General features: G+C 35.8%; 5 protein-coding genes across 9 annotated transcripts; 3 read left to right on the forward strand and 2 right to left on the reverse strand.

The window, feature by feature from the left end:
• Positions 1–1,312: 1,312 nt before the first annotated feature.
• Positions 1,313–3,508, reverse strand: LOC110706543. 2 transcript variants are annotated; one of them, XM_021884459.1, is made up of 2 exons: positions 3,316–3,508; positions 1,313–2,541 (listed from the first exon to the last, which is right to left on the reverse strand). In XM_021884459.1, exons 1-2 carry the CDS (start codon positions 3,394–3,396, stop codon positions 1,549–1,551), a joined length of 1,074 nt encoding a protein of 357 aa, XP_021740151.1. In that variant the 5' UTR covers positions 3,397–3,508; the 3' UTR covers positions 1,313–1,548. The 2 variants fall into 2 exon arrangements, with proteins under 2 accessions (XP_021740151.1, XP_021740152.1); XM_021884460.1 differs by having other exon boundaries at positions 2,994–3,507.
• A 3-nt stretch (positions 3,509–3,511) lies between these two features.
• LOC110706544 (major pollen allergen Lol p 11-like) lies at positions 3,512–5,349 on the forward strand. The gene is made up of 2 exons (XM_021884461.1): positions 3,512–3,782; positions 4,745–5,349. Exons 1-2 carry the CDS (start codon positions 3,626–3,628, stop codon positions 5,074–5,076), a joined length of 489 nt encoding a protein of 162 aa, XP_021740153.1. The 5' UTR covers positions 3,512–3,625; the 3' UTR covers positions 5,077–5,349.
• Positions 5,350–10,484: 5,135 nt separating this feature from the next.
• LOC110706545 (2,3-bisphosphoglycerate-dependent phosphoglycerate mutase) lies at positions 10,485–14,465 on the forward strand. 3 transcript variants are annotated; one of them, XM_021884463.1, is made up of 10 exons: positions 10,485–10,576; positions 10,657–10,795; positions 11,769–12,049; positions 12,257–12,480; positions 12,962–13,080; positions 13,166–13,322; positions 13,399–13,500; positions 13,578–13,697; positions 13,905–13,965; positions 14,074–14,465. In XM_021884463.1, the coding sequence occupies exons 3-9, from the start codon at positions 11,770–11,772 to the stop codon at positions 13,944–13,946; spliced, it is 1,044 nt and encodes a 347-aa protein (XP_021740155.1). In that variant the 5' UTR covers positions 10,485–10,576; positions 10,657–10,795; position 11,769; the 3' UTR covers positions 13,947–13,965; positions 14,074–14,465. The 3 variants fall into 3 exon arrangements, with proteins under 3 accessions (XP_021740155.1, XP_021740154.1, XP_021740156.1); XM_021884462.1 differs by lacking the exon at positions 10,485–10,576 and having other exon boundaries at positions 10,598–10,795; XM_021884464.1 differs by lacking the exons at positions 10,485–10,576; positions 10,657–10,795 and adding an exon at positions 10,837–10,937.
• A 382-nt stretch (positions 14,466–14,847) lies between these two features.
• Positions 14,848–18,358, reverse strand: LOC110706546 (random slug protein 5-like). Of its 2 annotated transcripts, none has more exons than XM_021884465.1 (7): positions 18,120–18,358; positions 17,260–17,336; positions 16,963–17,139; positions 16,686–16,784; positions 15,955–16,197; positions 15,247–15,718; positions 14,848–15,079 (listed from the first exon to the last, which is right to left on the reverse strand). In XM_021884465.1, exons 2-6 carry the CDS (start codon positions 17,332–17,334, stop codon positions 15,290–15,292), a joined length of 1,023 nt encoding a protein of 340 aa, XP_021740157.1. In that variant the 5' UTR covers positions 17,335–17,336; positions 18,120–18,358; the 3' UTR covers positions 14,848–15,079; positions 15,247–15,289. The 2 variants fall into 2 exon arrangements, with proteins under 2 accessions (XP_021740157.1, XP_021740158.1); XM_021884466.1 differs by having other exon boundaries at positions 14,848–15,082.
• A 2,512-nt stretch (positions 18,359–20,870) lies between these two features.
• LOC110706547 (metallophosphoesterase 1-like) lies at positions 20,871–25,207 on the forward strand. Its single transcript, XM_021884467.1, has 4 exons — positions 20,871–21,273; positions 22,967–23,556; positions 24,128–24,214; positions 24,698–25,207. Exons 1-4 carry the CDS (start codon positions 21,022–21,024, stop codon positions 24,972–24,974), a joined length of 1,206 nt encoding a protein of 401 aa, XP_021740159.1. The 5' UTR covers positions 20,871–21,021; the 3' UTR covers positions 24,975–25,207.
• The last annotated feature ends 1,015 nt before the right edge of the window (positions 25,208–26,222 follow it).

Raw genomic sequence — 26,222 nt, forward strand, 5'->3', positions numbered from 1 at the left:
TTTTAAGAAAAGATTTGTAGACTAATATGATCACGACATGAGATGCAATCATATTATCAAATCGACACACATTGACTTAAGGAATTTGAATATTGCGCACTTCAATCAACCTTCAACGGAGATTTGAGCCACGAACACACCACCACACGCGCCACCCAAGGAGGAGGGCCGTACGGACAGGGAGGAGAGAGAGAGGGCCAAGTAGAGAGAGAGAGAGAGAGAGAGAGTTAGGGTTTTTGAAAAACCTGGTTGCTTGTGTGACAATTCACTGTATGTCAATTGTTGTGTGTCATACAACCCTAGGCTACATAGATGGCAACATAGTGGAGGTTTAATCCATGCTCGTGGAGGTTTAATCCATGCTCGTGGACTAAGTAGAGGAATCACGCTTGGGGTTCTTTATCTCCCATTGTTCTTGCTCGATCGCACGTGGAATCACGCTTCAAAGGTACGATTATATGTACAATTCAAAAATGTTTCTAACTGTTGCCACTCCCAAGCATTTAGTAGTTGGTAGGGCTCGAACTTGTGATCTCAATGTCACAAGGTGAGTTCCCCACCAACTCCACCAAACTTGCTTATATATATATATATATATGTATATATATATATATATATATATATATATATATATATATATATATATATATGTATATATATATATATGTATATATGTATATATATATATATATGTATATATATATATATGTATATATGTATATATATATGTATATATGTATATATATATATATGTATATATATATTGTCTTTTTAATATAAATGTTGCCATAGATGGCAACATAGATATTAATGTTACATTTTCAAACAATAGTTTTGTTATTATTATCTTTTCATGCAACGATTATTATGTTTGTTGTCTTAGACAAGAAAAAGGTAACACTTTTAGCGATTGTTGCCTTATATAGTCTAGAGCGACACTTTTTTTCTGTTACTTTAGTTCAAGGTAACAAATAAATACTGTTGCGTTAGATTATTAAGGGTAACATTTCTGTAAGTGTTGCAATCTTAAGTGTTGTCTATTCTCATTTTTTTTGTAGTGTACCCATGGTTACAAATCAGAAATAGTTTGAAATGCTTGCTGTAGCAGGAGTGGAACAAACTCTCTGATGCGTAAATCAGATATGCTGAAGCTGGAGAATTGAAAAAAAAAAAAAAAGAGAACAATGAAGGAAAACTATCTCCAAAACAAACCAAACATACTGAATCTTGTTTTAAAAAAAAAGGTACAAAATTCAATTTTAAAGCTAAAAATAAAAGTATTGTAAACAATCCAAGAGGAAACACATATATATAACAGAATTCTCTAAATATCAAACCGTCATATTCAAAACACTGAAAATATGAAATTCATTACACCAAAAGGGGTACATAAACAACAGAAACAGAACCTACAACCTGGTTTCAAGACAGAAACTACTAATAAGCATAAGGCGCATACTAACACTACTATTACAGAAAGGAACCCTAACAACTAAGTACAAGTCCTTAAACACAACATCCAAAATAAGCATGCTTTATGCCGCATAGCTAATCAACCCTAGCACGCTTAAATACAGTTTCTAAATCTGGCAGACCAGTAACAAGGTGCTCTGAAGTCTCTACTTCCATAGCGTTCTTAGAGCTTCCTTCCACAACGACCCTACGTTTAAGCGGACGACTTGGTGGAAGAACAAGGACCAGTATTTGTGATTCTTCACCAGTTGGTGTCACACAACTATCAATCCCCAAACTATTAGCACGATCAGATTGTTTAGAACTCCTTTCTAAACATTCAAGATGGCTTTTCAGGATTAAATACTTTTCCCGTATCAAGGAACATTCAACACTTAGCTTTGTTGCAGTACCATAGTTCGCATCAACTATTTCCAAACGAAACTGAGAAGCTATGAAAAAGCATGCTTTCTTTGCAACTCTTTGCTCAGCTATAGCTACTTTAGCACAAGGGTCACTAAAAATGCACTCCATAGCAATATTACTATGAGGACAGTTTACCATAAGCCATGAGATATAACCATGTCCTTGTACCATAGTAGTCTCTATAGCAGTTGCAGTGACACCAGTTTTCCTCACCAAGACACCCAAAAATTGTGCAAAGTCAGCTGAAACATGGATATCATAAAACGATGCATTCTCCCCTGAAATGCATTCTGATCGTATGCGATTCAGGTCTTCTCTCTCCTGGACTAATTCAGCGCATCTATTTTTATATAATTTCACACATAGGCGATACATCTTAAAGCGTTCATGCGTGAAATCATCTACTCGGACATTAAATCGTCCAATCAATCTTTTGACAGCCTTGTGAGCTGCTCTCTCGCGAGACTCCTCTTCCGAACTGGCATCTCCACCATAAAAAAGGAACTTTAGACGTGTATTTGGACGGCCAACCCGAACAAAAGCATTGTTCTTAGCAGCATCTATGAATCCATAGACTGGAGGTGGAAACTGGAGCCAAGCAACAATCTTTTCCAGAAGAGGCTGAAAAGGAACGCAGACTTTGTTTGATCGTCTAGCCATAACCTGTAATGGCAAATCCAGGACACAATTCAGACCAGGGAAACCGTGTTTCTTCCCAAAAACACCTTCATAACGTATCTACATAACTAACAAATTTCGGTACCAAACTCTAATTAAAGGACAACCTAATCAGACAGAGGAAATATCTCTAAAACCTAAGGACTTTACTATAAGCAAGCTCGAGCACCACAAAAACAAAAAACTCGCAAATAACAGGACAACATAAAGCCAACAATAGAACAAGCCTATTAAAAAAAAAGATTATCCACCGCCAATGATTGGAGAATAACCATTGTTAGAATTGATTTAAACAAATAGACTCCCATCACAAAATTTGAACCAATCCAAAACCTACAAGAGCAACCAATCAATAGTAATCTGAAATTGAACAATACAAAAACAAATTCCACAAATTGATTATTATTGATTGTGATAAACAAACACACAAAACCCACCTCCAAAAATCACTCATAATTTCATAACTCAACACCAAAAAACAAAAAAACTCAAAAAAGTATTCATAAACTCCCTTCATCATCACGATGAAATTAAATTTCACGATGAGGGACGGAGAGAGTAATGTTTATGGTTCGTGTGAACTTTAATCCCCCATTAATCACGGTTAAGAAAGCGCCGCCAAAGTAATCTATGAAATTAAATTTGAAAAATTACTTCATAATCACGATAACAAAAATTATTTATTTGGATTAACAAAAATGAAACTTAAATAGAAAGCACAATAATTAAAGTGAATGGCATCACAGTAGATTACAGCACCCCATGTGATCCACCGCCACCGACACAACCCCACTTGCCAGACCATCTCTCCGTGACACACTCCTTTACACCTTCTCTCATCTCAACCGTCCATCACCGAATCCCATAAATCAACGGCTCAACTCAACCCCAATCTCACTCCTACCATACACCCTACCACACCATATCCCTCCACTTTACTCGTTTTCTTCACTTTACAGTGTGACTGTGACACTTCCTTTCCCAAACAACACCGCATTAATTCTCTCTCCTCCATAAAACCAAACCCAAAGTAACCAAACATACAAATTCATTCAACCAAAACACAACAATGGCTAAAATTGTTTCAGTAATTGCTCTACTTTGTGTTCTTCCTGCCATTGCTTTTGCTGCTAGGCCTGAGAAATCTCCTTTCTGTGTTCGTGGTCGTGTTTATTGTGACCCTTGTAAGGCTGGGTTTGAAACTCCCGCTTCTACTTATCTTCAAGGTTCGTCTCTTTCTCTTCTCTCTCTTATTCCAGATCTACTACTTTTCTTCATTTTTTTGTGTTAGATCTACTCTATAATACTGTTGTTTGCTCGGATTTGTTGTGATTGAGTTGGATTTGATGTGATTTTTGTATTTGTTTATGTTTAAAAATGTATTATATAAGTAATTGAAGCAAGTGTAGTACTGTCACGATCTTGAGTATGTTTAAACAAGTATTTATTTTACTTGAATTGACTTGTGTTTGACTAATTACTGATTAATTAAATACTTTTGATAATGGAGTTACTCCGTAATTGATTGAGATTGAGATTATTGTGGGTTTATTTATTGATACGGTTACTTCACTTTTCATTTTCATTTGATGTAATTGAATTACTGCGAGTAACAATTGTTTGTTAATGATGCACTCTCTGTATTGCAACGAATGCTTCTGTTGTCCCGATCCGCTCGTAGATAGAGATTGAGATATGGCATTTTGTTGTATCGATAATTAACGATATGACATGATTTTACTATCCCGATTCGCTCATTATCAAAGATGTGACATGATCTTACTATCCCGATTCATTCGTTATAAGGACGTCACATGGTTTTACTAAAATCAATGTAGTTAGAGGTGATTCAACATCCCATTACCCAATTGAACCATATATAGGGATTAGGGCGTTCGGGGTATTAAGGAAAGGTGCTACAATTTGTTTCAGAAGTCCCGGAATCATTCTGTCTTGAACTAATTGTCAGGTTGATCATTCATGTGATCGAGACGTAGTACAAATCATTATACGAATTGATAATGTATGAATGATTAATTGATTTTACTATTGGCTTTGATACGTTCTTTGGAGCATCATAAAACTAGTCTAGACTCCATTTGTTGCCTACTTCAAGGTCAGTTACCAGGGTCCAGGGATCAAGAGCAATGCATGATTATTAATATGGAATGTTGATTTGCGATTTCAGATGTGAAGGTGAAGTTGGAATGCCGCCACAGACACACACAGGAAGTCCTCTACAAGGCTGAAGCAACTACCGATGCCTCAGGTTCATACAAGATCTTTGTTGCAAATGACCAGAAGGACAATGTTTGTGACACCATGCTAGTGAGCAGCCCCCACGCAAACTGCAAATTGGCTGACCCAGGACGTGATCGTTCCCGTGTATCCCTCACCAGCAACAGTGGTGAGGTTTCTAACGAACGATTTGCCAACAACTTGGGCTTCACCGTGGAGGAACCCATGAGTTTCTGTTCCCAGCTGATGCAGCAATATGAGCTCACCGAAGATGAAGTATAGATTTTAGATTCGTCTTGTGAGAGCATGTTGGCTCGGTAGTATCTAAATATGTAATGCCTTATTATGCTCATCGCTTAGTTAATTATCTACCATTCTTCCTAAATACCTAAGATGAGCCACATTTGTATTCTTTGTGATTGGTTTTAGTGGTATGAATGTTCGCGATTTCAATTATCTGGAACTATATTGTATCAGTAAGTAGAATCATCAACAGTATTTATTAAATCTTTGTTCTTTTATCTGATATAAAGAAGGCACAAATATTATAAATAAGAAAGAACCATCAACATCTCAGTTGACGGGCATTCTTAATGTGGTGGTATTATCTTGATTCGTCTTCTATAAGGGCCTATTCTAATTGACTGAACTAAGGCCTGTTCTCTACTTTTCTTACGTTGAAATTCAATTCAATTCAGTTCAGTTCAACTCTTAATTTCCTTCTCTTATAAAAAAATTCAGTTCATCTCATCTCCTAATTTCCTTCTCTTATAAAAAATTCAGTTCAGCTCATCTCCTAATTTCCTTCTCTTATAAAAAATTCAGTTCAGCTTAGCCCAGTTCAGCTCAGTTTAGTTCAACTGAGTTCAGTCAATGAGAACAGGCCCTAAACTTATTGGAGCTGAATTTAAATGAACTGAATATTTTATGAGAGAAGGAAATTAAAAAAATTGAACTTAACTTATTAGAGCTGAACTGCTGAAGAGAACATATCCTAAGTGTTTGGTTTGTATAATTGAATGCAACAAACATGGTACATAAAAAAAAGTATGAAAATAACCTATTTTTAAAATGAAAAGAACATGCTTTTGAAATGTAATGAATGTAATATTATCATGTTATTTAATAATATTATAAATGTTTTTTATGTATACAAAAGTACATAAAGCTAAATATTATTTATAAAACATTCATATGTTCTTTACAAAATAAGTGCTTTATAAAGACCGGCTGTATAATGCTTGATACATAAGCTTCCACAAAGAAAATTTCGGAAAATAAATATGAAATCCCTTAGGCCCTGTTCTTTTGAGTTTCTTGGTAAAGCAGAGCAGGACAGAGCAAAGCTGGACATGACAGAGCAAAGCATAACAAGGTTAGGTTCCCAACACTATAGAGCATAGCAGAGCAGGGTATCAGGACAGAGCAGAGTAGAACAGAGCAGATCTGAAGAACAGGGCTTTATTAGATCAAACCATCCTAAGAATTTCGGGTTAAAACACTTTTTGACACTTCTTTTTCATTTTTCTTAGTATGTATTTTTTAAAAACAATGAGTTTAGTTTAGACCATTTAGTAGAAAGTAAGCCCGTTTTGAACAATTTGGATAGGTTAAAGAAAATTGTTTCAACCACAAAATCCATAAATGTTCATGATACTCACATAATCATTGATCCACCAATAATCTCTTTTTCGTGGAGGAGCTTAAGAGAGATTGTTGACCAGCTAAAATTAGAGAAGGAAAAAAGTCAATAACATGCCCGCAAGTAGTGATACTCATATAATCTTGTTTACCAGGAAGATCACGATTCACACGCAGTGGCGGACTTGGGCTTAGACCTGGTGGGTCAAGTGACTCACCAGGCCCAAAAAATTTTTTTAAGTTATTTTAAAAAAAAATAAAAATAAAAATCAGTTTTCCCCAAAAAAACCAAACACGAATTCAGTTCAAGACTTCAAGCCCTAGCCTTCTTCTCTTCGCGACTTCGCCTCATCTCCATTCTTTAGTTCGCCTCTTCGCTTCGTCCCAGCCAGGCAGCCACCGTTCTCTTCGCCTGATGGTCGGACGTCGGTGGTCGTGGACTCCGTCCTCTTCGTGGCTTCTCGCATAGTCGCATAATCGCATTTCGAAATCGCTACTCGCTAGTAAGTTGATTTCTAATTTTTATTTTTAATTTCTAATCTTCAAATTAATTCAGTCTGATTAGTTAATTTTATTAAACTTTGGTTTAAACTTTGGTTGATTTGTTAATTTGTAGTTGGCTGTGCTGCTGAATTGGCGAATTGCTGTCTTGCTGAGTGCGTGCCTCGGTGCCTGAGACTTGAGTGCTGTCGACTGCCGTGCTGCGGTGCTGGCCGACTGCCCGTGGCCCTATTGCAGTGCTGCTCCGCCTGCTCCGCTGCTCGCCTCCGCCTAGCAAGGTAGGTAATCAACTAATCATCAATTGATTCTTTTTGTGAAATCTGTTTTGTGTAATTGTGTTTTGTGTAATTGTGTTTTGTGTAATTGAAATCTCTTGAACTTATTACTTATGTGAAATCTGTTTTGTGTAATTGTGTTTTGTGTAATATGTTTATGTGATTATGTCATTATGTGAAATTGCTTGATTTAGACCATTTAGTTGAATATTTATTCAAATAATTTTTCTGGGGAATATTGCTTGATTTAGTTCAATATTTATTCAAATTTCAGAATGAAGAAAAAACGTACTCCAAATGAAATGCAAAACATTACTAGCTTCTTTGCTAAAAAGAATCCTACTCCAACTTCTCTTCCACATCCAACACAAAATGAACAAACTATAACTCCACCTCAAGAAAGTGAGCAACTTTCATCTCCATCTCATTATTCAACTCAAAATTCCCCTCAAAATGAACAAGGCCAATGTTCTCCTAATGCCCCAATCTTTGGAGAAAGATTAAGTGAACATGAATTTGCTAATCTTCCACAAGACCCAGGAAAGAGGAGAAAAATGAGTCAATTTCATAAAGATGATAGAGATTTAGTGAGAAGAATTTACATTCAAAGAAAGCCTTGTCAGCCCAAAGACTTTACATTTCCTCAAACTTCTATTTTTGGCAAAAATCGTCGCTTTTGTGCTAAGTGGTTTGATACTTGGACTTGGCTTGAGTATAGTGTGGAAAAAGATGCTGCCTATTGTTAGCATGGAAGATATCATGAATCGATATCAAAACATGAAAACTCGTCGAGAACTATTGTAATAAGTTTGCATTACTATTTAGTTGTCTTTTGTAGTATTATATGAACATTTGGTTGTATTTTGTACTGTTTGAATATTTGGATGTATTTTTTAGTACTATTATTTGGTTGTTCGGGATTTTTTTTTTTTTTTTACATACTTGATTATCGATTGTGACCCACCAATCGGAAATTCCTGGGTCCGCCACTGTTCACACGAAACAATAGAGCATATTCTTTGGCACATTCACTAAACATCAGTGATGTAAACGAAATTATCCCATGTTGCATTTAAAATTACAATACTTTTACTAATCATACGACTGAAGATTTGTATACGATAGGTTATAAGTTTAAATCTTTCCAACCCTCATTTGTAATTTGTATAATTGTATTGCTATTTTCGAATAAAAAAAGTGTTACTTTTACTTTGAATAAGCTGTGTGCTACGTAGTAATGTTAAATTATTGCGGAGTAATATTTTAAGGAAATGGTGGAAGTTTTTTTTTTTTTTTTTTTTGTAAAAAAATAATTTAATAGGTAAAACATTATTTGTGTTCTACTCGTAGCTTTTTAGAAGAAAATATAAACGTAAAATTAGGTCCATAATCCCTCAAGATTATCTATTATGCATGTGTTAAAGGGTTAGGTAGGTAGGTAGAACATAGACGACTTGATGTTGTTTGGTAACTATGAAGGGTTGCTAAGTTTGGTAAGCACTAATTAATTGATTAGTCCCTTTGAAAATGCACAAGCACAACTTTTGGTCTCTTTCTATTTGAGAAAGGCTAAGTTCATTCAACCAAATTTTTAAGCTGCGTACTAGATTGTAGTTTCTCAAGTTTGCTACCAAGTGTCACCTAACAAGTATTGTAATTTGCAACTCTTCCCTCCATTGCCGGCCCGAGGTAGGTTGGCCAACATGCGGTATTCATTATTGATTGATTCTATTGAATGATTATAATAACTAGAGATTTTGAAAAAGCGATTCGAATTTGAACATTCGTATGTAGAAAACAAGGGTTAGATTTTTCGTTTTTCTTATCAAATTGGATAATGGATCCAATTGATCGGATAAACTTTTACCTAGCCCTTGGTCAAATAAGTTTAAATCGTAAAAATTAAGGGGTTACAAGTTCAATATATAGCCAAAATAAGTTTTGTGAGTATTTTATAATGAGTTTAGATAAGTTTAATCCAACAAAAGAATGTTTAAATAAATTAAATTAAAATAATCTACTTGTATATGATTAGAAAAAAATTCATATGATTAACAATGCTCAGTTGAACACGAGGGAGAAAAATTAAAATTTGGACATAGGGCCTGTTCATATTTACTGAACTGAGCTGCACTGAACTGAACTGAGCTGCACTGAACTGAACTGATTGGAGCTGAACTAAGCTGAAATGAATATTTTATGAGAGAGGGAAATTAAGAGCTGAACTGAACTGAACTGATTGGAGCTAAACTGAACTGATTGGAGCCGAATTGAACTGAACTGAAAATAAGTAAATATGAACAGGCCCATAATCTAGTCATTTTTCATTACATGCATGATGCATTTTCTTGTGTACATAATATTGGCCACTATGCCTTTAAAAAATAATATTGACTATTATTAACATGAATACACTTTTAATTTCAAAAAATTACCTTATCTACGTACTATGTGCCAATTGACCAGATTGGTAAATAAAAAAGACCTCTAGCGACAATTTGGTAAAAAAACTTACTCCGACGACAGTTTGGTAAAAAAAGCTAACAATATGCGACAATTTGGTAAAAATAATAAACTCCGGCGACATTTAGACCAAAAAATCTATTTTTTCCCGACAAACTCTTTAAAAATCCTATTTTAATTTGTTTTTGTGTTCTTAAATTTATTTTTTTCATTTAAAAATTTGAATATACATGTCATCCCTTTTTATTTTCAACCCCTTTATAAAAAAAATTCGTTAATAAGGGATATGAAACTTAAGTGAAAATTGATACTTAACGTTTTTTTTTTCTTCAAATTGTTATTTTCGTAAAAAAGGTTGGTAAAATAACAAGAAAAACGAACTATATTAAGCATTCGCGAGTAATTTATCGGAATTTTTTGTATATTTTGGGTTAATTGTCGCCTGAGATTATTTTATTTACCAAATTATCGCTTAAGGTTATTTTTTTTACCAAATTGTCGTCGGAGTAGGTTTTTTTACCAAATTGTCGCTAAGGGTTTTTTTTATTTACCAATCTGGTCAATTGGCCACGTACTATGCAAGTCTCTTAACACACAATTTTCACCATTAATATTATCAATTATTCATTACCAATCTCATCTTATAAATTAATTTTCATAACATCATTTTCATAAAAAGTCAAATATAACAATACATACGAGTACAATATACAAAGAAATATAATCGCGTAAGCCTTGTAAAGTCGAGCCGTCATAGGCATAATACAAAAGGGTAATAGAGCATATACTCGTGCCAATTAGCCCACTTTCACCTTCTTCCAATCTTCCGTCCACTCCAATAGTCTAAGACAAATAAACCCAAAAAAACTTGTCAAAATCTACAACAACCTTGTAAATTTCAGGTGACTATATATATAAACTCCCAGTTGCTATCATTTTATTTCCCATTATAATCAAAATTAACACATTTTTTTTCTTTCAGTCTGCCAAATTCGAAACCCCGCGATTTCACTTCTCTTCGTCAACGTTCTCTCTCCTACCAACCTTCACAACTCAACCAATTTTAATCCCTCATTTTTCTCTCGGTTTCATCGAATATTCGATCTACTTTCCTTCATTTCGTAAGATCCCTCTCTTTTTACTCTTTTTTTCTTGATTTTTTTCATCATTTTTGCTTTATTTGGTTTTATTCTTCATTTAAATTTCTGGGATACTACCCATTTCTATCTTATTTACAAGAAATCGATCTTTGAACTTTAATTTGTAAGTTTGATTAATTGGGTTGTTGGGTTTTTTAGTTTTGATTTCTGGGTTGCAAAATGTTTGAAGTAGATGTACTGCCATTTGTTTGATTTAGTTGTCGCATTACTAGTTCAAATTTCGATATCAGCGTGACAGATTAATTTCAGACAGAGGGTATAGTTCTTGGTATTTGTGTTTTATCTGAAATGTAAGTTATGACATGTTTTTGGTTGGTGACGTATTATGCCCATAAATTATATTTGAGTGTTTGTTTTGAAATGTGACTAATCTTGATCATTCTTGTAATAAATGTTGCTTGCAATTTGATTTTATTTGAAGTATAAATATGAATGTTGTAAACATTATTTTTTGCGTTGAAATCTTGTTATGTGGAAATCTTTCGTAAATTTGCTGTATTAATATGTTGTAATTTACTGAATATGTTAATCTTGGAGTAGAATGAACGGATGTGATGTGCATAATCTTGTAATAATTGTTGAAATATTGAGTAATAATGCTGAAAATATATGTAATTTAATTGTGGACCGACTGAATTCAAAAATCTTGGAGTAGAATGAACTAATGTGATTATGGAATTATGCAATTTTTTTTTTATCCTGTTATGCTGTTCTGCTTTCGATTTTTGTTATGAACTTTATGTGTGCTTATTACTTTGTTAGATTAATTGTCTGTGTATGAATCATATGCGCGTAATCAAATGTTTGCACTGGTGTGTGGCTCAAGTGGCTGAATGTTATTGATTGTGCAATGTGCTATCCTTGAGTATCTTACTTCCTTCAATTTGCATTCAAAATGGGCAATAATATCAAGTGTTTTATGTAAAATATTCAGAATGGCTTCTATGGTGTTAAGACAAACTATTGGCGTCGTCCAATCTGCTGGTCCTAGCTGTAGTTATGGGCCTTCTAGCTGCCATCATGATTCCCAATATGCATCAGTGAAGTTTCTACCAAAGGTTAACAAGTTTAGTCTTGGACATTCAACAATCGACAGCTTCAGCTCCATTCAGAAGCGTTCAGGTGTAATTCAGGCCTCAACATCTCAAGTCTCGGCTATGGATACCATTTCATCGCCGTCAGATGACCTCACCAATGACAAACCCAAGAAACCAAGTAAGCTGTTTAGGTTTTTTGTCGGTTTTGCCTTAGGAAGTTATGGTTGGTAACATTCTGAAAAATTCGTTAGTTCTGCAGCATACATGATCAGATGGCTGAATACATTGAGTTGCATTGTTGTGTGATACTTTCCTTTTTGTTTGTTTTTGGAGAATGATTTGTATCTGTAGTAGCTTCTAAATTGTTTTTGAATTTCACTGACAGGTGAGGCATCCCTTATACTGATAAGACATGGTGAATCTATGTGGAATGAGAAAAATCTTTTCACTGGCTGTGTTGATGTGCCATTAACAACGAAAGGTGTTGAGGAAGCAATTGAGGCTGGCAAGAGGATCAGCAATATACCTGTCGATATGATTTTTACATCTGCTCTGATTCGTGCTCAGATGACCGCCATGCTTGCCATGACACAGCATCGACGCAGGAAGGTAATGTCCTGTGTGATTTGATTTTATATGGTTGTTGTGTTGTGGATACATTAGGATGTTTTACTTTCTATTGTTAGATCTCATGATCATTTAAATGATTGAGTGAGCCCCAAATTTTTCATGAACCTCTCGGAGTGCTGGAAGCTTAACTTACTTGGGTAATTGAGATTCTTGAATTCTAGACAATCCATTGCTAGGTTTAGAACCTTGAGTGGAAGATCTGAGAAATAAGTAGTTAATACAGCTTCAAATTTTTGTAAATTTGACCAAACATTTTCAAGACCAAATGAAAAGGCTCAAAACTTCCTTTGTTTTTAATAAACAGAATATGATTATGAACTGTTATGGCCAAAGGCCTTTGAGTCTTGCTAGAGCTTCTGGGGACTGCCTCCATATCTACTCTCTGGATTTTATTTTATGCCTGTGAAGCTTTCATGTCAATACACACCTTCACCTTATGCATAACTACTCTCTCCTTCAGGTGCCCATCATCATGCATAATGAGAGTGAACAAGCTAAGCAGTGGAGTGAGGTTTATAGCGAGGAGACAATAAGCCAGTCAATTTCAGTTGTCACAGCATGGCAATTGAATGAAAGAATGTAAAGCCTCTGGTTCTTTTTGGCTCTTGTCTTCATGTTTTAATTGTTTCGATGTGTTACATGTAAAATGTATGTGCTTTTCCAGGTATGGAGAGCTTCAAGGACTGAATAAACAAGAGACTGCCGATAGATATGGGAAAGAGAAAGTTCATGAGTGGCGTCGTAGTTATGACATACCTCCACCAAATGGAGAGAGTCTGGAAATGTGTGCTGAAAGAGCAGTCGCTTATTTCAAAGAAAATGTATTGATTTCTCCCTTGATACTATTTTGCTGGAAATGATTTTAGCAATCAACTGATCATGAAATGCAACTTGCAGATAGAACCCCAACTCCAAGCTGGAAAAAATATAATGATTGCTGCTCATGGAAATTCACTAAGATCTATTATCATGTACCTTGACGCACTAACATCTCAAGAGGTGCGTGTGTTTTTTACTCAAAAGGTTTTTAATGGTTTTATGTGTTTCTCTTTTAATCACTTAGCCATTTGGTCCAGGTTATCAGCCTTGAACTATCTACTGGAATTCCCCTGCTTTACATTTTCAAAGAAGGAAAGTTCATGAGAAGAGGAAGCCCTGTAGGACCCACTGAGGCAGGAGTCTATGCATACACAAAAGTATGCTATATTGCTATTCTTCTTTGTTTGGCATTTTGGTTCTCTTGGCTGGTTTCAGCTACATTCTTCTTGACATGAAGTTGTGTTAAGTCAAATAAATGCAGCCGCACTTTGATTACAACTTGCAAGCGCTTGAAATGTGATTATTTGAATCTTTCATATCATATGCCTTGTTCTGTGACTAACGTATATGATTTTCTGCTGCAGAGATTAGCTGTTTACAGGCAGAAGTTGGATGAAATGCTCTGATTAAAGATTTCATTTTTAGGCAAGTCTTCAACCCCTAGCTCTCTGCTGAAAAATTGTTGTAAACACAGTCCTGATCTGTTTCGCGGTTTCAGTCCTGATTAGCTCTGGTGTCATATGTTTCGTGTAGGTCTTTGCATCCGGTAATCATTAATCACACAACTGACTGGACGCGAAGAAAAATTGAAAGTGCAGAAACAAAAAAGTGGATATATCAACAGGAACTTAGATTGGAAGATCTTATAGCTGGTTTTTTCAGCTACTTTTTTTAGTTTGTTAGGCTTCAGTTTTAGGGTTATATGCCAATATGGCGCTTGTGATGGTTTGCAAGGAACTATAACATACGTAAAATTTGTTACATCTATACTTTTTTTACTTTCATTGTTTTGTAATTGTAAAATTTGTTAGTGATGCTTTGACAACCATGTTATAGCTACATTCTCAAGCTTACAGCTTGCTTCCTTATGCTTTTGTGCTGCTTATGCCGACTACGTTACATGGTAATGACATTAAGTTTTTGAACGTTGTAATTGGCATAGAATATATCCTATGCTATCTTTGTTTATTCTAGGTTGAGCAACTAACTACCTGTTAACCAATTAAACAATTTTAAAAGCTATTTTTATTTAATTGAATTCTCAATACTAGTATACTATAGGGTTGTGAGAAGGTTACATAGTCATGTGATGCAACCGTTGTATGAGAAATACTTTGTTAACCAATTTTATCAAAGTATCTATGACTTGTCAATATCTAACGTCTACTTTTTCATAGAGATTATACGAGAGAGACCACTTAGCTATTCGAGATGTGTCCAGGTGATTACGAAGTCCTAATTAGAGTTGAGGTACAAAGGAAAACTTACTATTAATTGAATGTTAAAACATCTTTGTGAGAACTAAAATGAGCAATGTTGAACTTTATTGACTGAGGAAAAATCACTGTTATTTGAATACAGTTTCAAAGGATTATTTTACATGTAAAAGCCATAAGAAAAGTTTGGCATATAGGGTAAATCAGAATAGTTGCATTCTTCATTTGTGGTATGACAAGATGGTTGTGGCAACACCCGGTTCTGACATCGACGGTCATATCCTCTCTTCCCCAGTTGTATTCTTCTGAAATTGAGGTGCATACTGCTTCACATTGTAAAAAAATTAACATGTCAAGGATCAACATGAATTCCATCAGTGCTGTTTTTCTGTTGATGAGGGCAGCAAAACTTGAATTGCATATTTGCATACATGATTCTGAAGAAAGGATTATTTGCAAGAATTTGGTCTACATTGTTAGTACATCATACCAAGAGATTAATCGGACTCAGTCTTAGCCTCTTAGCTTTCATATCAAGCTTTCATATGTTCAGGATCTTCAAGGCTCATGTTAGCCACTGACAAATCAGCATCTGGAGTGGACGATTGGGAATCCTCAGCAGTTGATGAAGATGGAGTACACCTACCATCATTTTCCGAGTCTTCTTCCTCGGTTGGATCATTGTTATGTGACTCTGAGCTCTCATGAATAAGACCATCACGACTGGGGGCAACAGATGCATCATTTCCTTCCTCCCAGTAAGAGCGATTTTTTTCATCATCCTCTTTCATTCTTTGAGCGTACTTTTGAATATCAAAACCTTCTGAACTATTCCCCCCAAATGCAGATTCAAGCTGGTCCATGTCAAAAAGTTCCTCCATGATCTTCTTGGAATTTTCGTCATCAGCATAAACAAACTTCACCTTCTTCCGAGTCTTAGGCTCCAAAAAAGGTTTGACTAACTGGAATGAAATAGAGGCACGGTTGCATTATTCAAAATATCTCCATCTAAGCTGGACTTTAAGTCTAAAAAGTATAGATGTACATTCTTGCACAAAATGTCGGCTTCATCAAAGTAAGAAAGGAAAAGCAATTACAGGGGTTTGAGACCTTTGAAGTACTCCAGAAAACATGTCATGCAGAAATAAGCGAAAAGATGTCCAGGAAGGATTAGTGCTATCAGATAAGGAAGGAATACCTTGTAAAATTGTTCGAAAAACTTAGGAGGATTATACAAAACAGCAACACCCAATCTTTCTGGATAATGGTTTTGTAGTACATGAGCAGTTTCTTTTGCTGATTTGACTGAAATATTTGTTAGATTGAAATTCCAAAAATCAACCAGCCAGACCATCTGCTCTTGATTAGGTGGTAAGTTTAGGATGGCATTTTCCATGCAATATACTAAGTATTTTATTTGTCCTGATACAGACCTTGTATTCTGCAACAAAAACACCCAAATCAACGAGTCGTTAACAAGGAGGCGAGTATATAAAACAAAATGATACCTCTCAAACAGAGAGTGAAAGAACATGGATTACATGCCACAGAGAACAAAAACACTAAAATCAAGCAGTCTTAACAAAGCTCAGCGAATGCCCATAGATATTCTTCTTTTATAATTTTCATTACCCCTTATTACAACCATTCATTATCTTTTTCATTACCACTAGGATATTAGCATGCATATCCACAAAGGATATTCCATCTGCAAGCTTAATATGATCCCTTAATTTATGACCTAACATCAGATGAGCCTGCAGGAAATAAACAAGCAGAAAAAACAACAGCTCCAACATGAAAACAAGCCCATTTATGACCTTACAAGGACCACCAAACACATAATACACACATCCACCATACCCTACATGATCTACATTCATATAAAAAAATATCATCTCATCTTTCTCATCAACAAGAAAATGATACCTGACAACTAGGACGCATGACCAGGACAGGTCTCCCTTCCTTATCAACAGAAGTTGATCTGTAAACTTTGCCCGAATCAGCTTCACAAGCAACATCTTCCTAAATCAATGAAAACAACATATAAAGCTTCAAGTTACAATCAATTTTCAACATTTATAAACATTAAAGCACAGAGCATAGAACACAGATACCCAACAAATTTGTTTAGTCAAAAGTTACAACTAGTTGTTAATATTTTTGGACAAAACAAGTACAGACCAGAAGAGCACACACATACCCAGCAAATATGTTCAGGCTTGTATTCTAATCTCCATTTCAAAGAATCTTTCAACATCTTTGTGGCCTTTTTAACATTCCAATTCCTTGCTCGCAAGTATCTTGAAATTAAATCATCAGAGCAAAACTTAGACAGCTTTTCAGGGATCGGACTTATTGCCGCCCTTACCTCACCAATCTGCAAATACTCAACGCGATTAAAACCCATATATAACAATGTCAGAAGGGTTGCGTTAGCTCCCCTTGCAAAATCAATTGAATTAACACGAGTCTACGAGCTTATGATGCTGGAAATTACCTTCTTTAGCTGTTCTTCATGTGGCAAAGATTGTTCATGGGCATTAGAAGCAGTCTTCTTCAAATTTGTACTCATCACTATTCAATGGACAAAAACAATAAAAAAGTTAGGAATACATATGTTATAAATATCATCATTCCACTTAAGAAAACTATAAAAATACAACATCTGTGACATACTAGAGTAAATTCAAAGCGTATTAGAGGTATTGGGATAATGTTAACATTGTAGAAATACAACCATTTAATAGTTTGTCTTGGTCATTTCATAAATTATAAGATACTATATGTTTATGGATAGTGATCAAGGCAAAGCTGAGAGCTGAGAGCTGATTACCCTAATAAAACAAGAAATAAAAACCATTCAAAATCTTTGGTACGTATCTTGCAGATTTTATTCGATTATAATTCATATAAGCCAAAATCACAGTCTAATACATCCCTATTGATCAAATTTGATATGATCAAATTATAATATTATTATTTTCTTCCATTTTTTGGAGGGTTGACTGAATTTAAGTTAAAATGGCAACCAATAACCCAAAAATCAAAATATAAATTATAATAAAATAAACCCAGATTAATCCAATAACCCTTTGATCAAATTCAAATTTAAATTCAAAATAAATTTCACAATTCAAAATCAGCAATGAAACAGGCAATCATACAAACAGTCAACAACCCCACAATCAAAGGTTTGACCAACAAGAAAATCTGATTAACATAATCATCATATTTCAATTATCCAAAGTGGGTGGTGTAAAAACATGTAAAATAAACATAATCAATCAAGCCAAACAAAGAAAAACAGAAAATAACATAAAATGGGCATTAATTAAAAACAAAGAATAAGAAGTAAACCTTATGAAAATCGTTTGTTGTTGGCAGAGACTTGAGTGTAAAAGCTAGAAAGAAGGAGAAAAATGGTGTGGAGGAGAAGAAGAAGGGCTGGGTTTCATGTGATATGTTGAGAAATTGTAGTAATATTAGAATTAAGGACACATGAATATTGAATTAGAGTTATTGGTGATTTTGTTGTTGGACTAGTCTCTCTAACTTTTTTCTATTTGTCCATTTTTGTTTTGGTTTTGGGTTGTGGCCCTTTTTCTTAGTCAACCGTACACGTTCGTATCTTGGATGCCTTCATTTATTTTTACTAGAAAGAGGAAAAATCGAAATGGTTGACATTAGCTAGTTTAGGTGGTAAAGTTTGAGATAATTAGAGCAGGTTTAGACGATTTAGTTAATTACATTTTGTACCACTTAGCGCCTGTTCTCATTGACTGAACTGAATTGAAATGAATATTTTTATAAGAGAAAGAAATTAGAAGCTGAACTGAACTGAATTTCAACGTATGAGAACAGACCCTTAAACTTTGTATTATATGGATTTTGGTTATATTCATAGGGAATTGAAATAGATTTTATATCGAAAAGTATCAATTAAATATACATTTTTAAAACCACCGCAATTTTAAATTTTGTTTTTATTTCAAAAATCTAAGGAAAAATTCACATTTACTACCAGCAAAAGCACCCTATGTCATATTTGCTACCCGTTTAAAAAAATATTTTATTTTACTACCACCTAAAATCACATAATTATAATTTCACTACCACTTAACGGAATCCGTTAAGCTTATTAAAAAAAATAAAACAAAGTAACCCAGCCACCCCCTCCACCTCGGCTGCCGCCCCCTTCCCCCTGTCGGCGGCCGGCGCCGGCGCGAACCTACCCCCTCCTTTCCCCCACCCTACGCAACCAACCTCCACCGGAAACCACCTTTTTCCCCTGCGTCGATCCCCACCGAAAACCACCTTTTTTCCCCTCTCTCCACCAGAATCGGCCCTTCCCCTTAATTGCTCCACCAAAATCGACCCCCCCTTCCCTTACCCTTTTCGGCTATCCCAAACCCTAAACCACCACCCCAAAACCACCACAAGCGAAACCCTAAAATTCGTTTAGGGTGGTTTGGGGCGGGTGGTTTAGAATTATGGATGCCCGAAAGGGAAGGGGATGGGGTCGATTTCGGTGTGGGGAATAGGGAGGGGGGCGATTTCCGATGTGGGAAAGGGAAAGGGAGTGGCTTCCGGTACAGGGTAGGGGTCAGGGCAGCAACAACGGGAAAAAGGAGGGGGGTTGTCTGCGTAGGTGGGGGAAAGGAAGGGAGTGGGGTCGCGCCGGCAGGGGGGTGTGGTGGGGTCGCGTCGGCGCCGACAGGGGGGAGGGGTGCAGTTGAGGGGATGGGTGGCAGTGAAGTGGAGCGGTGGCTGCAAGGTGGTTACACCCAACTAGCCGCTGTTGTGGGCCCTTCAAACAGAAACAGTAACAGGGTTAGTCACTAGTAGTTATTTCTACAGTTAGGGAATTATGGTGGTAGTAATATAAAATATATTTTTTTTAACAGGTAGTAAATCTGATACGTGGTGCTTTTGCTGGTAGTAAATGTGACTTTTTCCCAAAATCTAACTTGAAATAAAAAAATTGATGCCCACAAATGGATTATGTCAAAAACTTCCGTTTATGAACTCACTTCTTTAGTTCTTTTGGTCATGTTTAGTCATTAGCTTAGAGCTTGTTTTGATTTATTGAACTAATTGGAGCTGAGTTGAATTGAATAGAGCTGAAATGAATTCTTTATGAGAGAGGGAAACTATGAACTGAACGAACTGAATCGAACTAATTGGAGCTCAACTGAGCCGAATTAAACTGAAATTAAGCTGAAGAGAACAGACCCTTAGTAGCTGATTGATATACGAGTAGTTGATTTGACTAAATTGTTATAAATAATGGGCAGATGGGCTGTATAAAAGTGTTTGGTAAATATTAAATGCTACCTTTGTTCTATTTTAGATTATCATTTGGATCTTGTAAACAACTTAAAACCATCTTATTGTTTATTTTCATAATAATATCAAACTTTTTATAATTTTCTCACTAAGAATTAGAGATATTTTGACAAAGGTATATAAAAGAAACATGTCAACTAAAAAAGAACAAAATAGTTTTACCCCTTTATTCTTGAATATCTAACACGCTATGCTAAGCATATAGAGTAATTTTCTAAGTCATAACTATATATCTACAATTCTACATTGTCCTTGCCTCTCATCCAATTGGTCAGCAACCGAACATTCAAGGTCATAGCTAAATTTTCTAAACCCATAAGGCATAATTAAAAACAACCCGACTTGAAAATAACATGAACCAATTCCCTACCCATCCAACCGTTGGTCTTATTGCAAAGTTGGCATTGAGATGAGCTGGCCCGAAGCCCGACACTACCGCGTGACCCAACACGAAAAAAGCACGACACAACACGGTACTATACGTGTGGGCCACCTTTATTTTGTGAGATGCAGGAAAAGGCACTGCCTAAATCAATTTAATTTTGCTTAGGCACGTAAATCCGGAACGATGACACGTGGGCCTGGGCCGTGCACAGGCCAACCTTTTGAAAACTTCAACGCGAAACTCGTGGGCCGGCTATGTGCCGGGCCTAACAAACCCTAAAGCACGTGGGTCTGGCAGGACCCAGGACCGAGAGCCATCTTGATCTTATTGTGTTGGTATGAGGTGTGGCCGTGTGGCCTACTTTGGGGAACCAACAGTCTAGCAATGAGATTGTGCTCAGTTATAATTTGTCAACGACTTGAAAAGAAAATTCAGGCTGAACTCCTATATCTCAGCCATCACCCTGTAATCACTCACTTTCTCTCTCCTCTTCTACTAACGATTCGTTGATCACTCAACTCCCCAAAAATGTCAAATAGTTGGAAAATCATATTATCAGTGACATTATTTGCTACATTATTTGACATTTACCAACATCAAATTACCATTCCCTCTTGCAAAATTGCAAATGCTAATTCCAATCAAACACTCTTTGATGATTTTGACCATAATCATGAAGATTTAACAGCCATTCTTGTCTCCAATTTACTCTTACGCGGTTCTGATTCTTCATTCTTCGATTTGTTCTTCAGAGACTACTTTTTGTCCCAATTCTTCTCGGTATTTTCTTCTCTTAATCTTTTGAATTTGCCCTTTTTTCAGTTGTTTAGTTTTTGCAATATTCAATGTTAGTTGTTGCTTGAAGTTTGCTATTTATGGATTTTGTGTAAAGTGCTTAGATAATGTATGTTATGATAGGTAACTTCAACCTTATTTGCTGAAAGATGAACTGGGTTTATCCCTTTTTATATTGTAAGTGATACTAGTGCAATTTTTATATTTTATACTCTATGTGCTCATTTTTTTTACTTTAAGTACCCGTGTTGGATACCCGACACTCTTATGTGTTCGGAAACCTATTTTAAAACCCGAATGTTCGAGAAAATTGGTAGCTTTGAGTGACTTTGGGAGACGTACCACATACTGGTATGAGATACTTGTAAGTTACAGCTAGCCAAGTCCATTAGATAAGTGCTTAATTTAGGAGTAAAATAGGGTAAGCATAAAGCTTAATTCTTTAAAATTAATCAACAAAATGCTGCTTGATCATGAAAAGTTCCTAAATTCTAGTTTATGAGTTGTCTGACCTTATGTCAACTTAGTTTATCTTTATGCAAAGGATTGGTTTTGATCATTTGATCTGTTAAATTGTGACTCGAAATCTAGTAGGGTTTGACTTTAAAAGCAGATATCTATCAAACTACAAGCGATTTTGAGGTGATTCAAGTTGGAGGTGATAGCTTGGTTCAAGAGCTTTCCAATGATAGGTCATATACCCAATTCCAATAAGAAACGAGAAAGTTATGACCGTTTTACGAAAACCTGACGAAGCTGGAAATTTGCAACAAGGATGCGAGCTATAGCTCGGCCCTATGAGGACTTGCGGCAGGCATGAGCTAGCTGCCGAGCTATAGCTTGGTAGTTAGGTTATTCTAGGATAATTTATGGAATATTTCCTAAAATTATATGTTTTTTTATGACGGCTATTTGAGTATACTTGGGGAACAATCTTAGATTTTTATTAGGGTTTCCTTGTGTTATAAAAGGACCCTTTAGTTGATCATTTAGTTCATACCTTTTTTAAGCCATTAGATTTAAGACTCCTTGTATTATTCTCTTGTTTCTTTCTCCATTATAGTGAAGAAACTCTCGAATCCCCCACCTGTGGATGTAGGTCTATTTTGACCGAACCACGTAAATCCTTGTGTTGTTTGTTTATCTTCTTTATTGCTTTTCTCAACTCTTATTTTTCATTGATTTGTTCCGCATTAATCAAACACAATTACACCCTTATTTCCTAACATGATAAAATACGGGACGTAGAAGATTGTTCTATTGAATGACTTGCATTGTGAATTTGAATGTGCCTAAGTTAAATGACTATCCTATGTCTATATTATGTCGAAAATCATCATAGCTCGGTTATGATGGGAGGCCTTATTTTACCTTTGGTAGTTCATGGTAGACAAATTTGTACTTTAAGCTTCTTGAGGATTCGTCCTGACTTTTTATGTGACAAAATTTTCTTCAGAGCTTTGAAGGATCTACATTGTATTCAGTTATGTCACAGAAGATAAACATATGCATATAAGTTGTCTATACAATAGGGATAAGAGGGGGTTTCTTTTGAAAGCTACCTTTTACTAGACTTTATGTATCTTTTTGAGTTGTCTGTATTAGTTGTGTGATCCCTTTATGTTAGTTTCAGCTCTAACTAGTTCATCTTTAACATCAGCTAATATGATTGAAGCAGAAATCTTTTGATATTTTGAAGCCTGATATACTTTTAGTCCTTGGAGATGTTTCCGCTAAAGGATTTGAGTTGACAAGTAAAAAATGGTCATCTGTGGTAGAGCAATTTGAAAGGATTCTAGGTCCCTATCTTCACCTGCCTTTTCATGTTACTCTGGGTGACAGGGATATTGGAGAATGTAGTAAGTTGAAGGCCAGCTTAGTGCGCCGGGTTGCTAGCAGTTTCCCAGAGCTGAATCGTGGAGGCTGTGGTAGCTTTGGGATAAGCAATGTTAGTTTCATCTCAATCAATGCCATGGCATTGCTTTGTGGCAACAATGAACTTCTGTCAGATGTTGAGACAGTTATTGAAACAGAAAGTGCATACTTACAAACACAATCTGAAGATGGAGAACAATCAGTCAAATTGAATGCTGCTGATGAAGCTTCCTATCAGCACAGATGGAGAGATAATCCCACTTCACCGCAATCTGGCCCTGTCCTTTTGCTTCATATCCCCTTGCAACAAATATCAAATAGCTACTGCAATCAAGAGAGCAGCTCCAGTGCCATTTGGAACTCTCTTCCAAACAGTCTGAAAAAACTATGGAGGTGAGTTTTCTTGCAGATGTTTTATAAAAGTTGGAGGGATCACCTGTCTTTCCTTTCATCTTTTGGAAATAATATAGCTCTTGTATTCTCGGCATTTGCCTTCAGTTTGATTCATTATTCGTGTTCATGTGTATCTTGGTCATGTTTGGTGTCTAAAATCACCATTTTTATTTACTATATTCTTGTTCTTCCATGTCACATGTGATGAGATACCGGAATGCTGCTTATAAAACAATTTGCTGAAAAGTTAGAATGAAACCTAACCTGTAACTTGTATTATGATTGTTTTGTTTTGCTCGATGCTTTGTTGGGGATGGCATATAGGCTTAAATTAAAAATTTAAAACCAAATAGTAAGAAATACAAATATCCATACTCACAGAGTTTATGCTGCTTTGTCAGCAGTTTGCTGTATGTATTTTGTATCGCAATGTTGCACTTATCAGGAGGATCTATGTTGTATCTTCTTGTTGCCAGCTGCCTGTCACTACTTTTTTTGCTCTTGATATATAGTTCTGCAAACAATTGAATTTCGTTGTTTTTGAGTTAATATGACATTAAACTGCTTTCAGGGCTGATACCGATTCTGGACCATATGACTTGCTGCACACTATTCCACCAAATGCATCTGAATACATCTTTCAGGCACTTAAACCTAGGTATTGCTATGGTTTTGCACCTTCAAAGCATCTTACTTGCTTCCCTTTTTTTAATTGTCTGTTTGCTTCCTTCTTTTAATAATCCATAATAGTCTAGAACCCTAGATTTAATTGGTGCAATTACATTGCTGCTAGTTATTGGTATGATTAATGAATGGATACAGAAACACTGCTGAGTACCCTTCTTATTAGCCTTATTACCCTTCCCCATCAGTTTTCCTCTCTTTTGATGATATATATTGGGTTTTTAATGTCTTTGAGTTTCTTATGCGTTCATAAGACCTATGTTACATGGACTCATCTTCAAGAATTTAATATTGGTACATCATCATAGAACAAAAGTCTCTCATATACATTTTTTTCTGTAAATTGAAGTGTAAAGTGCTCAAAAGGGACACCTGACATGGAAGAAGTATCCATGTAAGATATTTTTAAACTGCTTTCAAGTGAGTGACAAAGATTTTTCTTTTCTATGCTTTGCAGGATAATTTTCAGTGCTCACAGCCATAAATTTTGTGATGTTAAACATCCTGATGGGACACGTGAGGTAACAGTTCCAGCTTTGGCCTGGACAGCAAAGGATGATCCCGGTTTTATTGTTGCTACTTTCAGAAGGAATGAAGCAGTAGTTGTCAGGCACTGTTCCCTCCCTAGAGAATCTCATGTTGTGGTTTCATTTATCGCCATTTTTGTTCTATCAATATCACCTGCTGTCATAACAATTTTACTGCATCGACTGAATGTAAGATATGTTGGGTGATATGTCCTCCACGTTTTTGCTTTATTTCCTGGAAAAAGAAAAAAAAAATCTTCTTTACTTATGAATTTTGTTCATATGCTTTATGCTTTACAGTTTGTTAATCTTCCCTTCATGTGATCTGTTCTAGCAGAAATCAGTTAACATCAACACTAGTCTCTAGGAAACGCTAAAAACTAATTTAGAAGCTTGTTATTGGCACATCACTTCAACTACATAAACTCTCTATGAATTGTAATTCATATAAGCTCACAGCTGACTGTTGGTGCTCCCAACTCTCAAATGGTAATTTTTCTTCTCCTTGCACCAGAAAATAGCCGCTGCCTTTAATTATTACCAATCCATCCTCATTAGCTTTTTGTTAATGCTCCCAGAGGCTGACATCAACTTCAATATCTGTTGATTCTCTTGCATCTAGACGTTTGTTTTGTAATCCTATATTTGTATCACTTATGTCAAAGGACCTATGCATTTGAGCCCTCAGGTCGAACTCTGAGACTAATGCGTAGCATGTGGAGCCCATGTGAGCGCTCTGAGAATTTGATGATTGATTCTGGTAGAGATTGCTTTGGGCTGAGTAAAATTAATTTGTCTTTTTGAGTGCTTGAGACCATATTCAACTATATAAACCTTTCGGCCTTTTATAAATTTGGTTCAGGACTCTTGGATAACCTGATACCTGAATTTGGGCCTCGTTGGTTCTCATTATTGGCACTTTAGGATCCCATGTCATTGGTAAATGGTAATTTCCTACCTATAACAAATGATGGACTTCTTAGCACATTAAAACATTAGTGGTGGTTCTTGTGTGTTTGTTATGCTGAGAATTGAAGATCACTTTTCTTTCATTTGTGAACTCATGTATTACCTGAATACCTGGATTATATGATTGCTGAAATTGTTTTTAGCAAGGGCAGTCCCTGTAGTTTTCTCCTGGATAACCCATAGGATTAGTCGAATATTTCCATCCTGTTTGTCAAAAGCTATATCCAGTGGGGATCACTACAGAGAAGCATGAGGGCAACTCAGAACCTGTGCAACCCTGTAACCAGAAATTGTTGCTACCTTGTATACCCAAGTTTGACCTCTATTGGTTTTTTTTTTCCCCATAGTATTGATCTAATCCCATTACCTAAATCACAAAGCCAACTTCTTTAGCTATGTTCTCTACTGTGACGAACCCCAGCCCACCACCTATGTTACTCATATACAGTAGGCTGTAGGCGCCAACCCAAGCAGCAGCCCAAACAA

The sequence above is a fragment of the Chenopodium quinoa genome, unplaced genomic scaffold (genome assembly GCF_001683475.1).
Source record: "Chenopodium quinoa cultivar QQ74 unplaced genomic scaffold, ASM168347v1, whole genome shotgun sequence".
NCBI classification, from domain to species: Eukaryota; Viridiplantae; Streptophyta; class Magnoliopsida; order Caryophyllales; family Amaranthaceae; genus Chenopodium; species Chenopodium quinoa.